Source organism: Macadamia integrifolia, chromosome 6 (assembly GCF_013358625.1).
Source record: "Macadamia integrifolia cultivar HAES 741 chromosome 6, SCU_Mint_v3, whole genome shotgun sequence".
Lineage (NCBI taxonomy): Eukaryota > Viridiplantae > Streptophyta > Magnoliopsida > Proteales > Proteaceae > Macadamia > Macadamia integrifolia.
The window spans coordinates 9,269,019-9,284,483 of record NC_056562.1 but is presented as its reverse complement, the minus strand read 5'-3'; the positions used below and the strand labels follow the sequence as shown (position 1 = coordinate 9,284,483).

Genomic DNA, 15,465 nt, shown 5'->3' with positions numbered 1-15,465 from the left:
GGCACCACCAAGATCGTACCCTAGTTTGGCAACTCAAGGCCTCAACACCTAAGGCATGAACTAACTTCAGCTCGACACCATCAATTCCAAATCTCTATTGGGCATACATCTGCCACGGTCCAGGTCTAGGCATGATGCTTCGTAATACTAAGGCACACAAGACCAAATCAAACTCAATTGAATAATGGAACTACATTACAGGAACTGAAGAGACATAATGAGTGAAGAAAAAGTATTTTCCATTAATGAAGGAGGGGAAAAAAGCCCTCAAAGTACATCGCTCCCAAAGGAGACATCTACATAAAAAATATATATATACAAGGCTAATCTCGGGGGCTAATCCATGGGCCTAGCTCTTCACTTGGCTATCCTTCGAGTCGTGTCACCTCTTCACCAACGTCGATCATGCCGTCGAGCTGCACTAAAGTAGCAGGGGTAGGAACGCGCTACTTATAGTCTGTCAGATTGTAGCCTAGCATCTTACTCAAGATGAACCGGATGGCATCGTTCGAGCCAACCTGAAATGAAGCAATGTTAACGTCAACCAACCACTTCTAACAGGCCTAGGGGTTCAGCCACCTCATTGGCCTCCAGCTCAGCCCAGTGTGGCCTTTCCAGTTGGCCAACCCTAGCTCCGAGCTCCTCCTCCTTCTTACGAGCTCCCTGAGTCTCGGACAACTCATTCTAGAGAGCATCATTCTCCTTCATCAAGTTGCTGTTGGCATTGAGCTGCTTAGCAACCTCCTATTCCAGCTCTCCAGTTATCAACTCGACATCATTGGTGCGGACCTCCTCAAATTGGGCTATTTTCTTCTCAACCTCCAGTTGGCCTGTGATCTTTTGCAGCTCACTATGAAGGCGCTTTGCCTCCTCCTCCACCTTTGAACAACCGATAGCCACGTCCTTGAACCGTTGAGCAGCCTCGACTGAGAAAGTGAAGCAGTGCATTTCACACTGAATAGACAGTGCACATTGTACAAAAGTCGAGATCTAATTAAATGCTCTAGCAGATCGATCCAAACTGCTAGAGTGGGGGGCTGGTGATGAGGAAAAATATGTCCCCTTCCTCAGCACGACTGAAACGTGTATGCAAACCTGAACAGAAGATTGACCTTTCACCTCGATCTCTCCTCAGGCTGACCTTCCTCCTTGGCCTCTCCTTGTGCCAAGCAGCCACCTCGACCTCTCCTCATGTTGAGCAACCACCTTGGCCTCCCTCGTGTCGAGCAGCCACCTCGGTCTCTCCTCATGCCAAGCAGCCACCTCGGCCCCTTCTCATGCCAACAAGTCACCTTGGTTCGGCTGACGTATCACCTCGGTTCGGCACAGTCAAGTAAGGCACCTACAAAAGTGCATACATCCACTCCTACATTAAAGGGACGTGATCCCTGGTCACGAGGCTGGGACTCTATCCACTACACATCATCAGAGGCATCCACCCCTCTCACAACTTGCACCTCCAAGATCAATAGGGAATAGTACCAGAATATGCCCTGGAACCCAGAATATTCCCAGAATCACAGTGCCACTCCCCTCAAGGACTCTACGCCTAAACAAGACTCTCCACAAATGCCCTTCCTTGTCTCTCCATCAGCAGCCTATAAATATTAAGGTAAGCCTCCATCATGAGGGATCAATCACTTCTATTACTAGAAAAGCTCTCTTGAGCATCTGCTGTGGAAAGATCTGACTTAGGCATCGGAGAGTCCCCTATCGGGTCAGCCCGGCTCTCCCCTATCATCTCTTCTGTGTAGGTCAGCTAAAGCACCAGGAACTGCAGGGAAGATCATCCGGTCAATTTTTACCGCATCAGGGGGCAATCTGTTATGGAAAAAACATGCAAGTGCAAGGTCGCACCAAATGAACCGAGCGAGCAGTAGGCCCAGAACATATGAGGCCAGCCAAACGACCTAAGCCTTACATGGTCATCTATCTAGCTAAACACCCAAAGGGACTTTGACAGCCAAATGGCTAAGAAAACGCTAGTGTTGTGAGGACATTGCATGGATGTCCTGCCATATGGTGATCTGAACCACTGAATGAGCCCAACTACACTAGTTCTTTGACCGAACACCAGGGCTAAAGTATGCTCCAGCTGAACAGAAAGCAGCACATACAACCTATCGCTCATAGTAAGTAGCTAGACAATTAGACCACACAACTTAGGTCGTTCGGCCTGAGACTCCAATGATTTTCCTCGCCAAGATATGTCTAAAAGGACTTACCAAGTCTAGCATGTGGATTACAAGATATGAACTAATCCTCATCCAGAAGGGCTTTTGACAAAATTTTGAATCTTCCCTAGAAGGAAGGATATCTCACCATATCCTCCGAGATATGGCGTATACATGGAGTTTCCATAGCTTGGATATCCTCCATATTCACTTTCTCGTTACAACTCCTGATATATTCAAACTCCTACCAACATTAGGAATCTACCAAAGTGAGACTCTTGGCCCATGACCGCTATCTTCATCTATAAATACTCAGGTAAACCTCTTTTCAGGAGACCGGTCTTTTTTCATTCTTATTGGAATCATTTGTAAGCAAAGAGATCTGACTTAGGCATCGGAGAGTTCCCCACCGGATCAGCTCGACACACATAGTAGGGGTGGAAAACCATGATGATTTCGAACAAGGACTGCAAAGCAACAAAACTAAAGCAGCATCACCAAAGAACCCAGAATAGGTCACAGGGCAAAAGAGAGCACAGATCTGCGTCTTGGTAAGTTTGATGCCATTCCAAATGGCGCACGAAGAAAAATGCCAATCGAAATGGCATTATATAGAGGAGCTTTCAGAAAATGCCCTGGATCATAGGGACAACTCGGGAAGGTAGAAGCCAGCGAAGAAAACTATAGGTTGCTTTGCCACCAACCTAGCGAAGCCAATGAAGTCATGTAAGACAAAGAGGACTGCTATCGTAACTGCTTGTCGGTACAACTCTTCCTTTCCACTCATGATATCCGCTCTGAAACAAGCTTGGTGTATGGCGCACTGCAATCAACGGATGTGAGTGAATGCATTGGCCGATTCTCATGCCTAATGTCTAAGCTGGTTTGCAAGCCTTGCAAGTAGCTACTGCTTCATGCGAGGGCTTCGGGACGCTACCTCATTACCCATACTACCATATTGCTAGATCACAAGCTACCTCACTTAACCCATACTACCATACTATTATTTTTATTTTTATTTGTTGATAAATGCCCTCTACTAGGGGTGTCAATTCTAAGCCCGCACCAATAGGTCCGATCGAGCCCGACACATTTATGACCCACCGGATAAGCCCGACACGTCTCTTATCATTTCTCTTATTTACTAAAGATTTGCATCACATATTTATGGGCCTTCAACCCACTTAAGAAAAGAATTTTAGGGTAGACACATTTAAAGCCCGTTTAAACTTAAAAAAGTTTGTAGCCTGGTTAAGGACCGATTAAGGAAGCCCAATTAAAGCCCGACACCGATTGGCCCGATTATAAACCGTACTATGCCCCAAAGCTAGGCCCGTTTACTTAAATGGGCGTTCACGGTGCAAGGCTTTCAAGTGGTAAAGCCCGACCGAGACCGGCCTAGGTCAACCGGTTGACACCCCTACCGACATCACTCTCTTGTGCATGCTTTTCTATGCAGGATGCAGAGACCCCCCCTAAGACGATTTCATGCTGCAACACATGTATATTTACACATACCCTCTACTATTGTTTTTATTTATATTTATTGATAAATGCCCTCTACTAATGTTTGGATGAAGGTATATTTTATGATTTGATCCATATGATCATATTCAATGCCCTTGATTTAATGATACTTATCTAAAGGTTGTTAAAAAAAATGAGTGAACACTTCCTTCGCCATGCGTCGAAGGAAAACTATCTCCTTTGAAAAAGTGAATTAGGAAAAGATTCTTCTCCATAGAACTCATGGACCATAGAGTGATCTTATAGCTGGGATGGCTTCGAGACGTGTGTCCAGATCCTCCTAGCCGTGAGATTACTATCTGGTCCCTAAGCTCTATGGAGAAGAGTGGGATCAAGTGAATTAAAAAGTTCTCCGAGTTTGAAATACATCTTTTGTCAAAAAAATCCTTTTTATTTTCCCGCCACTTGGGAGGGTTTGCTTCGTAGGTAGCGCCATAAATATCATGGCTCTGAGGGGCAAATCCGTCAATGACTAGTGACGATAAAGTGGGCTGCTCCGTCACTACAATTTCTCGGTTAATGCGGCCTGTGTTCTTTCTATGAGTTATTGCAACCTTCCATGCTTAGTCTCCGTTAATGCCTCTGTGTTCATTCTATGAATTATTGTAATCTGTCGTGCTTAGAGTTCCCATGTTTCATTCACAACTTCACTGAATGGTTTGAGAAAACCCTAATTTTCTCAGAAGGTTTTCAATGGAGAAGAAGATGGCTACCAGAAGAGAGCTGTTGGATCGTTGGAGAGACATCCAAGAGGAAGATGAGGCCTCTGGTTTGGATCCGTCCAAGCAACGTCATCTTCTTAAGGCCAAAGAAGAATGGTTTGTCCCGATTTTTAGTTGACTTGGTCAATTTCCTGTTTAATTCGATTTTGTCCTTTTTTTTTCTCTTTTTTCTAAATGACGAAGAAGAAGAAGATTATGCTTTATGATCAATCTCTTTGATTTTGATGCAATGCATTCACCGAATGCAATGCCGGATTTGATCCCTTTCAGTTGATAATTTAAAAAATTTTGAACTTTGGAGGACTTGATTGCTGAGGTGCTCGTGTTTTGTTAATCGCTTTATTGTGGCTGTTACTGCTGTATTATTGTAGGTGATATTGAGAACATTCTTCTTTTTTAGAGGAATGAATAGAGCACGAGTAGAAGATGAAAACTGAGGGAAATGAGTATTCACATTCACTTTATTTATTTATCTTTAGAGAACAAATGTCTTACCAATGCTTTGACTTTTGGATGGGAAACCACTCTGGAAATCATCTTATAAATACAAATCATATGTAGGAGTCGGTAGGAGGACTAAGGTATACAATTTTACGGAGAAGAGTTTGAAGAGTTGAAGACACAATGTTCAAGTGACTAAATTCTTCTATTTGTCTGTGAATTTGAAGATAGATTCATTCTTCTCTATTAAGCACTGCTAATCTATTCAAGTGAATGCATTTTCGGGCGAGACTGAACACCCCTGGGATTTTTTGTCTGTTAGATTTGAAACCGTGTTGAAGGGTGTTTTGTTGATCTTTTGAGAAAGAGAATTGGTTTTGGTTCCAACTTCAATTTAGGTTTGCCCTGTGGTTGTCCAACATCAGCTAGCTATTAACTGAACCAGTGGTGAGGGCTTGTAATGGCGATCCAGAAAAAAACTCTGGGATTTGAATTTTCAATATCTGATCTACTAAAAGTATCTTCCCAAAAAGAAGATAATGACCCATAAATAATATTGGATGAGAAAATTCAGAACTGAAAGATAAAAGAAGAAATTTAATTACTAATGGAACAATGATTGGAATTGAATGTTCTGGTGGGAAGGGCTACTGATGCAGTGCAATATCAACTACATTAGAGAAGGACCCAAACCAAATAGCCCACAACTGCTTTAACAGCCTTTAAACAGCCCCACTCCTTAAGTTTTTTATTTTTATTTTCAGTCTGTTTGGGTCATGTGTGTTACGTAACTTAAGCCCATATCAGGTCCATCTATTGAAGTTATAACTCAAGCCTAAGTTCTGTCCATGTAGCCATCAGGCAGCAGCAGTTAATTAGATCTTTTGACAGATTTGTGGGCCCCTAGAGGAAAGGTGGCGTCGGATAGAGGAGATGCTTCTGAGATATTTTTAAAGTTTTCTATTTATTTACCTTGGTGCAACTGTTAGGTTGCTCCATTGTGACCTTGGTGCAACTGGGGGTAAGGCTGCATACTTTATGACCCTCCCTAGACCCCACAGTGGCGGGAGCCTCGTGCACTGGGTATGCCATTTTTTTTTAGCTATTTAGTTAGTAAGTTAAGTTGATTAGGAGTTTCCATTTTCATGTACTTGCGCTTTCCAAATATTTCCCATGTAATAGTTTCCTTTTTTTTTTTTTTGTTTGTTTTGCTTGGTAGCCAAGCTACTCCCCACGCAAGAGGGAGCTTCTATTCTTGTATTTCCACTGATTATTATAATAAAGACAGGTCTACAGTAGCCCACGGTTTTGGCAAAGAAAGTGTTGTGTCTTCTTCAATGGAGCTCCAGGCCTTGGTGGTGAAGCCTTTGGTCATTCCCCCTTCTTCCCTTCTTCCCTGCTTCTTCTTGTTTTCTTCTTTTTCTCTTTCTTTTATGACTATTCAGCAGTTATTCCAGCAGCTTTCTATCACTATCGTGGCCTCCTATTTTTTTGTGCTCAGTTAATCCCTCAGTATTCCACGTGGATTTCTCTTTATCTCCTATTGTTAAGTACTGTTTCATGTCTGTGATATGGTTATTTGGATGCATATGAGCCCTAACTTCAGTAATTGATTCCTGGGAATCTACCCATCAGATTTGGCTGGGATTTGAGTATGTTATACCCTTCCTTTTCTCCTCCATTTGACTCACACCTGAGCACCATTGCAGAGATGGGTTGAGGGTCATTCAAGTTCTGCCATTGACCCCTCTTCCGTTGAGGCTTTCAATTCCTGCATTGAAGACTCTAGCTTAGATGATCTTCGATGGTCTGGCATCAAGCTTTCTTGGCACAATGAAAGATTTGGATCCAGCCGCATTGCCAGTAAGCTTGATCGAGTCTTGGTCAATGAAGCTTGGCTCTTTTCCTCTCCTTCTTCTCATGCCACCTTTGATCCCCCTAGCATCTTTGACCATAGCCCCATCTCCCTGTATATACACCCCCTCATCTCCTTTGGTCCCAAGCCTTTCAAGTTCTTTGATATGTGGTCCCTCCATTCTGATTTCCTCCCTATTATCAAATCTGCATGGGAGAAGCCTGTCCATTCGTTCTTCTTCCCCCTCATCTCCTTTACTCATAAGCTCATGAATGGAAAACTTACCTTCAAGGTTTTGAACTCCACTTTTGGCATCATTTCTACTAGGGTTACCGCTTGTAGGAAAAAGCTGGAATCTGTCCAAATCTGGCTCCAATCTGATCTTCTCAATTCCTCCCTTGCCCTTGAAGAGAAAGAGACCTCTTTGGATCTTTCTTCCCTCTTGGGTCAGGAACAAAATTTTCTCAAGCGAAAATCCCACATCAAATTGCTTCTTGGAGATTCAAATTCTTCTTATTTTCACAAATCCATGAAAGCCAAGATCAACTCCAACTCCAACTCCAATCCCCAGTTTTGGCTAGAGATGGCTCCACCTTAAGGGACCTGGCTATCATCAAGGTAGAAACTGTGTTCTACTTCATTGATATTCGACTGCCCCCTTTCTTGCCCCACCCCCTCCTCCTTAACAAATTTATTCCCAACCACCTTATCCCCTCCCTTTAGGCTATCTCATCTGACTATGAAATTATGCCGTCGTCCATTCCCACAACTCCAACAAAGCCCTTGGTTTTGACGGCTTCAAAGTGAGATTTTTCCTCTTGTTGGGATATCATTGGTGATGATCTCACCAAAGCCATCAAAAGTTTCTTTTTCAACCCTTCGCAAATCTAAAGAATCAATCACACCTTTCTCTTTCTTATCCCCGAAAGGATGGAGCTTCCTCTATGGCTGGTTTTAGGACAATCTCCTTATGCAATCTCTTGTACAAGTTCATCGCAAAAGTCTTTGCCAATCGCATTCAGGCTGTCATTGATTCCCTTGTCATCGCCTTCACTGCCATTTGGAGTATAGCTAACAACATCATTTTTTTCCATGAGATTGTTTGTGGGTTTGATAGGAAATCTGATTCCCTTGTGACCCTGCTCAAGATCGACATTCACAAGGCTTTTGATTCCATCCGATGGGATTTCATCTCTAGAGTCCTTCTTGCCATATCATTTCCCTCATCCTTTGGATCCATTCTATTTCCTCTCCCAAGTTCTCCGTTCTTGTGAATGGCTCCCCAGCCGGCTGCTTCTCCTCCTCTGTTGGTATCTAGCAGGGTTGTCACCTCTCCCCCTTCCTTTTCTATCTCGCTCTTGAGGTCCTCTCAAGATCCATTCAATCCCATACTGATAACCTCCTTATCTCTCTAATCCCCAAGTGCAAAGCTTCCAAGCTCACCCACCTTGCTTTTTCCGATAGTCTCATGATTTTCTCCAAGGCGGATGAGGTTTCCATTATCTTCATTATGTCCTCCCTTCATCTCTTTGAGTCCCTTTCTGGCCTTTGCATCAATCTGCTAAAATCCCACCTCTTCCTTACTGGTGTCTTTGACAACTCCAAAGCTTGGGTTCTGGAGCTTATTGGTTTCTCTCTTGGCTCTTTGCTCTTTGCCTATCAAATACCTTGGCCTCCCCCTCATCTCCTGCACTCTCACCGCCCATCACTGTGCCCCTATGCTTAGCCAAATCCGCAAGAGGCTCCAGCTTTGGAAAGGGAAACTTTTGTCGTATGTTTGTTGTCTGGTTCTCATCCGATCAATCCACTAATCTTCCTTCTTATATGTACTGGTCGAGATTTTTCCAACTTACCAAATCCATCATCAAATCCATTGAGTCCCTATTCTGTTCATTTCTGTGGAAAGGTTCCGATTTCCCAAATTCCTCCATCCCATCCGTTGGTCCACTTTTTACCTTCCCAAGTTGGAAGGAGGCCTTGGCTTTAGAAGAATCAAGGATGTCAACTCTGCTGCCGTTCTCAAGTTGATCTGGAAGTTGGTATCTAAGCCACCCGGTATTTGGGTCACTTTGGGTCTACTCTACCCTCCTCCGCAAAGACTCTTTGGACTTCCGGCGTCTACCCTAACTCCTCCTAGGTTTGGCGCAAGATCCTTTCAACTAGGCCCCTTGCCTTGACTACTATAAGATCCAGTTGGAACCTCTTTCTAGATTGACAACTGGCAACGAACTGGAGTGCTATCCCTGATTGTAGGCCATAGATCAATCTATTCCCCTAGTCTCCCTGGATCTTCTAATGTCTTCTCAATCATCTCCCATTGCTCTTGGTCCCCGCCTCTTGCTATCCCTTCTCTTGTTGTCATTTGGCAGTTCTTCTGCTCCTCCCTTTCTCCCCTTCCATTGGAGATGCCCGAGACATTCGGGTTGCTTCTCCTCCTCCTTTGCTTGGAACCTTGTTCGTTCGTCTAATCCCTCCGCCTTGTGGCACGAGGTTGTTTGGTTCATAGCTCACATCCCTCGCCGTAGTCTCACTGTCTGGAGAGCCTTCTTCAATTGTCTTCCCACTCAATCCTTCCTTATCTATCGAAATATGCTTGTTAACCCCTACTTGCTGTCTTTTTTGGAATGGTCTGGAAGATAGCAACCATCTTTTCTTTGAGTGCCCCTTCTCTTCCCGCATCTGGAAGTATATCCTTACCAAATGTTGACCTGTTTGGAGAAGGCCCCTCACCCTTTAGAGACAGTGGGTTTGGATTGACTTTTTTGGGGAGATCTATTTGCGACATTGCCGGGAAGTTCGCCTTTGGGGCTGCTATTAGCCATATCTGGATGGAGCGTAACCTTTGTACATGGACCTCCAACTCTAGATCTTTCGGTAAAATTTGGAATGCTATCTACTTTGACTTCTTCTCCTAGCTTGGTTCCCTCCCCCATATCGGTTGTTGATTACCTAAGGAACATGCTTATTGTTGTTTCTTGGGGCTTACCTCTGTCTATTTTGACTTCCCCTGCCCCATAGGGTCCTGTCCCCTTGCCTTATGGCATTGTATATCCCTCCCTCCTTTTCCCCTTTGTATTTAATTTAATTATTCACCCAATAAAATAAAAATAAAAAAGTCTTCCTTTTGTGCTCTCTCTCTCTCTCTCCAACACCCTAAGTTTGTGCTATGGAACATGTTTCAGAGTCAAATATGGCTGGCCATATCAGTATCAGCTGCCACTGTCTGATCTTAGCTCCAGGATGGGCTGATTTGTTATTCATTTTACACTTTGTGAGATTATTATTGTTAGTGTTCCATCGACCACCTCTAGCAGTTTCTGTAGATTGAGACTGGAACACTTATACAAAAGGTGTACCCAGTGCACGAGGCTTCTACTACTGTGGGGTCTGGGAAGGGTCATAATGTAAACAGCCTTACCCTACTTCACGGAGAGGCTGTTTTCCAACTCGAACCAACGACCATTTGGTCGCAATTGAGCAACCTTCACGTTGCAGTGGTTGCAACAAGGTCTGCTCTCTACAGGAAAACCTATAATGAACGATAACAAGTTGTATTTTCTGGAATAGTATATGGACCAGCCACTTTTTCCCCTGGTTGGATTGGTATTGGCTGAGACTGATCTGATCCTTAGTACTGATTTCATGAGTCCGTTCGTGTATGTATTTGTAAAGGAAACAGTACATTGAAAGGGGGTTTGATCAATGTTTCTTTTCCTCCCAAAGAGATGTAATTCTTCCTTGAAATCTACAAACATTAGCACAATTTTGCTTGACTAGTGTTAACATGTTATGGCTTTTGGGCTTCCCCGTGAGGTGGACTATACTTATCTCAGAGGAATAATATATACAAGGAGGTAAACAGGCTTATGCTCGACTAGAGTTGAGTTTTGACGTAAAACTTTTTCTATTTTAATTTTGGTTTCATCTATATGTATAATTGCTCAAATATTTTCATCTGGTATGACTGGCTATTATTCTATCTATTGTTTACACTTTTCATTTGCATAATATATAATCCATATGCTTGTTTTCTATCTTTTTGACTTCATTAGTGTCTGCAGGTTTTCTGATGCTTTCAACCTTTTGATATCTTTATCAAAAGAAAATCATATCTGGTGTGGGTCGTGGGACTTAATGGGACCTCTTCTGGAAACCTTCTACAATTATCCAAAGGATAAATCCAATGATTCTCCTCTCAAGCTTCTATGGTGGAGACTCTCTGAAGAAATGCAGCAATGCATACAATGCATTTGTCAGCATCATCAAGCTCAGGAATTGTATAATGCTGAGTATGAGTCAAGTACCATTAGCCCCCTTCTTAGTGTTCTGCGAAGTCTGGATGAAGATAGGGTGACTCAACACCTTAAAGAGGTTAATGCAAAGGTAGCCAGCGGGGAATATGATCCTGAGCAGCACAATGCTGAAGTTGTCAGCATCATGTATGAGGCATGTGCAGCGGTTTTCTTTTCTTATTTCCTTCTCTTTTCATTTTCTTCTTTCTTTCTTTCTTTCTTCTTTTATTTATTCATTTATTTATTTATTTATTTTTGAGGGGGTGGGAGGGGGGTTCCTAGCTATTGCCCACTAATTTGAACCATGCAAAAATCTTTGAATGAATCTACTTGGTTCTCCTTATCTCCTAATGACATTTTTGTTTCGGATCATATCTGATGAAATTTTTTGTTGTCAAGATGTCATAAACTCTTTTATTTTGTTGCAGTATGTATAAGCACCTTTTGCATGGTATCTTGCTCAGATAATTGTAGATCAAATTCCTTTCTTTTAACTTTAGGCTTGAATTATAATCTGGAGGTTACTTCTTGATGCTGACATTGCTTTTTTCTTCTTCTTCTTCTTGATCGATAACAATGGAAATTTTATTGAGGGAAAAAAAAGAGAGATGAATATGGTACAACAACAAACCAGGGTCCCAATAACTGAAGGGAGGCCCAGGGCAGGAAAAGAAAAGAAAAGGGTGGGGGGTACATTATCGACTGTAAACTCACATATAACCTGTCCCTATTGATCCCTTCCTTGGTTAGCTGGTCAGCCATAGAGTTTGCTGATCTTAGTCTCCCAGAAAGGGAAAAGTTTCCTTAGCAGCTAAGCCCTTGGCTTTCTAATGTAGTACTATATTTGAAAGAATCAAAATAGCAGCCAGTTGACAAGGATCTATACTCAAAGGATAGTTCAGATACAAATAACGAAGACTAGGAGTGAAATAAGACAGCATCTATGAGTGAAATAAGACAGCATCTATGGAGGAAAAACAAAACAGTACCATGAGGGGTAAAACAGTAATTTGACTAATTTCCAGCCCTAAATTAGGGTTTAGAAATTAGGGTGAAATAGTATACTTAATCTCTGATATGGAGTAATGAACTTGATTCAGTAAACAAACATAAAACTGAAACTTTTTGAACACAAACAATAGCTTATTTCAGATCTTGAGCATGGAAGGGCAGAACTGGCGCTATGCAAATATCTCAAGATCCAACCGTCGGAAAGGGCCCTGATTTAAATCGATTTCTAAATTAGGGTTCTTGAATGTTTGATCAAAATCTGAGTTCAAAATGATGGCTGAATTGCTTAATCCAAAAAAACGTGTGACATCCAACCTCTAGAAAACTTGAAGAAGTTCAAAGGAAATCTTAAAGAAAAATACTTGTTAATGGATGAATGATGGCGGAGATAAGAAAAAACAAAAAATAACACCCGGGCTTCGAACTCAAGGTGGTTCGATTGGATCAAACACCAACCTACCTTGATAAAAAACAAGGGGTTCCTTGATCAAACACAAGATTTCTTCAATAAAGGAGTAATGCGAAAGCTTTTCATTCATCAAAATTCGTGTATAATGCTGGACCCTATTACAACCTTATATAGAAAACTCACAAGAAAAAAAAAAAGAAAAATGAAAAAGAAAATCTTAGAAACTAAAAAGGAAGGCCTAATCCAATCCTTAACTAATAAGGTACCCTAAACTAACTAGGAAACTGAAATAAAGAAGGAAACAAACTCAAAACAGGCTGGACTTGTAGAATCCTAATCCAGCCAAAACTAAGACACATGATAATATTCATCCAAAAAAAAAAAAAAAAAAAAAAAGACACATGATAACAATTAAAATAAAGAAACAAAACACATGATAACAATTAAAATAAAGAAACAAAGTCACTTAACTAACTAATAGCGTGTGCCTAGCCTATACCCATATTAAAGGCCCCTTAAAGTGGCCCATTACAAAGAAAACCCATGGAATTAAAGGTCCAATACATATGTAACCCATGCCAACGCTTATTTCTAATAAAATAATCCCAATTCCGTGATGAACCTGCATCACTTTCTTGATGAGATGCATATACTTCTGAGGACCACCAAAAGAATTAGGGGGCCAGAAAATCATTTGGAATCCCTCTCGGTGATGACATCAAACCATCTATTAGATATAGCAAGCAGGAGGCCGTGAATGGCAGCTCCAAGCTCAGCAAAGTCAGAGTCAATTCTTCCAATAGGGCCAGAGAAAACCAATAGGACATAGCCCTTTTTCATTTCTAAATACTTCACCAATGACAAACCCACAATGGCTTGGGGTTCCCCAAAGAGCTCCCGTATTCATTTAGTTCTAGGGAATTGAAAAGGGGGAGGGGTGGGGGGAGGGCTCCAAGAGTGTTGGATAGCATGGCTGTGACTGTTGAGGAAGCCACCACTAACCAATGGCTCAAGGAGGAGTCAGCAGAGATGTCTATGAAAGTCTCTAATGTCACTACCCATCTTGCGGTCCTCAAGATGATGAGATCACAAGTCTCTTTGGTCTATCTAAAATGGTCCAAATGCAAACAAGAAAGAAAAGCACATGTTCAATTTGACTCTCTTAGGCCCTGTTTGTTTAGAGGGGAGTTTGGGGTGGGAATGTCTGACTACTGGGAGTCTGGGTCTCACATGTTGGTGGGGTTAATGGCAGGGAAAGTAAAGTTGAAGGAGAGTTGGACTTTCCCACCCCAACCTTGTTTGGTTACCACATAGCTGTGGGAGAGAGAGAACAGAGGAATGAAGAAAGAGAGTCATTAATTGCAATGACTGCCCACCCCACAAAGTCCCACCTATTTGGTAGGACTTTGGAAGGGGATGGGGTGAAAGCCACATCAGTAGACAGGAAAGCTCATCTCCCAATGTTGTCTAGAGTATTTCTCACCCCATTATATCCAAACACATAACTTTACCATGCTTTTGGGAAAATAAGTACAACTCTCCCGCCCCTTAAATCCCACCCCATCAAAACCCCCCTAAACAAATGGGCCCTTGGGGAATGTAGACGCCTGCCAGGCATCAGATCTTGGATCCCTTGTGGGGAATTCCATGGTTGATCAAAGGAAGCCACAATCTGTACCAATTAAGCGTTAGAAAAAGAAGTGGATAAAAAGCGCTAACAGATAACAGATTCCCCACCTGCCACGCACAGAAGGCAGAACTGTGGAAAGATGAAATTTCTTTCCCCTCTCTGCAATCAGTATTGAAATTTCTTTCCCCTGTCTGCAATCAGTATTGAGCCTTTCATGGGTAACCTCCCAAGCTAGGGCCTTATATTTAGGAGGCCCTTGGATTTTCCACATCAATTTGGTAGGCCAAGTCCTGTTAGGGTGGAGTGGGGGATGTCGGACCTGAAAAGGATGTGGAGAAAAACCATCATTGGTAAGTGTCCAATTGCACGAATCAGGTTCATTGGGAGAAATAGTGACATCACCCAAATAGTTGATCAAATCTGCTGTTATGGGGCTTCAGTCTCTCTTCAAGGCTTTTTAAAACCAAAATTCTTTTGTTTTCCTTTTGACTATGAACTTTCACTGTATTGTACTAGCTCTCTACCTAAAAGGTCAATCTAAATCATGTTTTTTTCATTAACATTGTCTCCTTGGGCGTGTGCTTTTGCTGTTATCAAAATTTAACTTTCTCTTTGCTTCATTCATTTTCCATAAATTATAAATTTATATTATTCGATTGGCACCTTTTCTTAAATATTGTATAATTGATTAAAAAAAAAAAAATTGTCCAGTCACAATTAGTTTCCTTTTAATAACTGTAATAATGTGGTTGTTTGTATCCCAATTGCAGGTGTTGATGTTCCCTGGCCTATTAGATGATGAATCTTTGGTCACTGAATTTCAAACACTAATTGAAGCAATTGACGATTCTCATGAACTGAGTTTGGCTGGACATCAGCAGTATCCGGTAACTGTGTGCTTGGACTGGCTGCCTATGAAATTTTGTACCATTTGTATATTTATTTTCTCCTGCATTACCCACCTTTTGCTCGCCGTAGTTTTCTGAAATGAGTATCTTTTTTTCCAATAGGGTGTTTATGCACTTCTTTTTCTTAAAAGTAGAAGAACTCGTGCTATTGGTTACCGCCTTGCTGGTTACATGGGGAAATTGAGGTATTTACGCTTGTACACTATTCTTGTTGCAATTATTATTAGGAAGACCGAATGCTACCTGCTGGCGCTGGTACATGCCTAGACACAGGGGTGCGGAATGACCATGCTGCCCCCATGCTGAAGATGCTCGCACCAGCCCTCCCATTGGCCCTGCGCACTGGTGTATACCTGTGCCAGCGGGTTGCATTCCCTTGCCATTATTATTATTATTATTGTTGTTGTTGTTGTTGTTTTTTTTTTCTTCTTGGGGTGGGATATACACCAACAGAGGGTATACTAAATGAAAGGGGAAAATACACAGAAACTAAGGA

The 15,465-nt window shown here is 42.1% G+C and overlaps 1 protein-coding gene across 3 annotated transcripts in view; it reads left to right on the top strand.

Moving 5' to 3' along the window:
- The first annotated feature begins 4,228 nt into the window (after positions 1 to 4,228).
- LOC122082032 overlaps positions 4,229 to 15,465 on the top strand; it is a 122,698-nt gene continuing 111,461 nt past the window's right edge. For all 3 annotated transcript variants that reach the window (XM_042649536.1, XM_042649534.1, XM_042649533.1), the window contains exons 1-4: positions 4,229 to 4,519; positions 10,781 to 11,165; positions 14,832 to 14,948; positions 15,072 to 15,154. In XM_042649536.1, the coding sequence (XP_042505470.1) occupies positions 4,395 to 4,519; positions 10,781 to 11,165; positions 14,832 to 14,948; positions 15,072 to 15,154 (710 nt within the window). In that variant the 5' untranslated portion in view covers positions 4,229 to 4,394. The remainder of the gene's footprint in view (positions 4,520 to 10,780; positions 11,166 to 14,831; positions 14,949 to 15,071; positions 15,155 to 15,465) is intronic.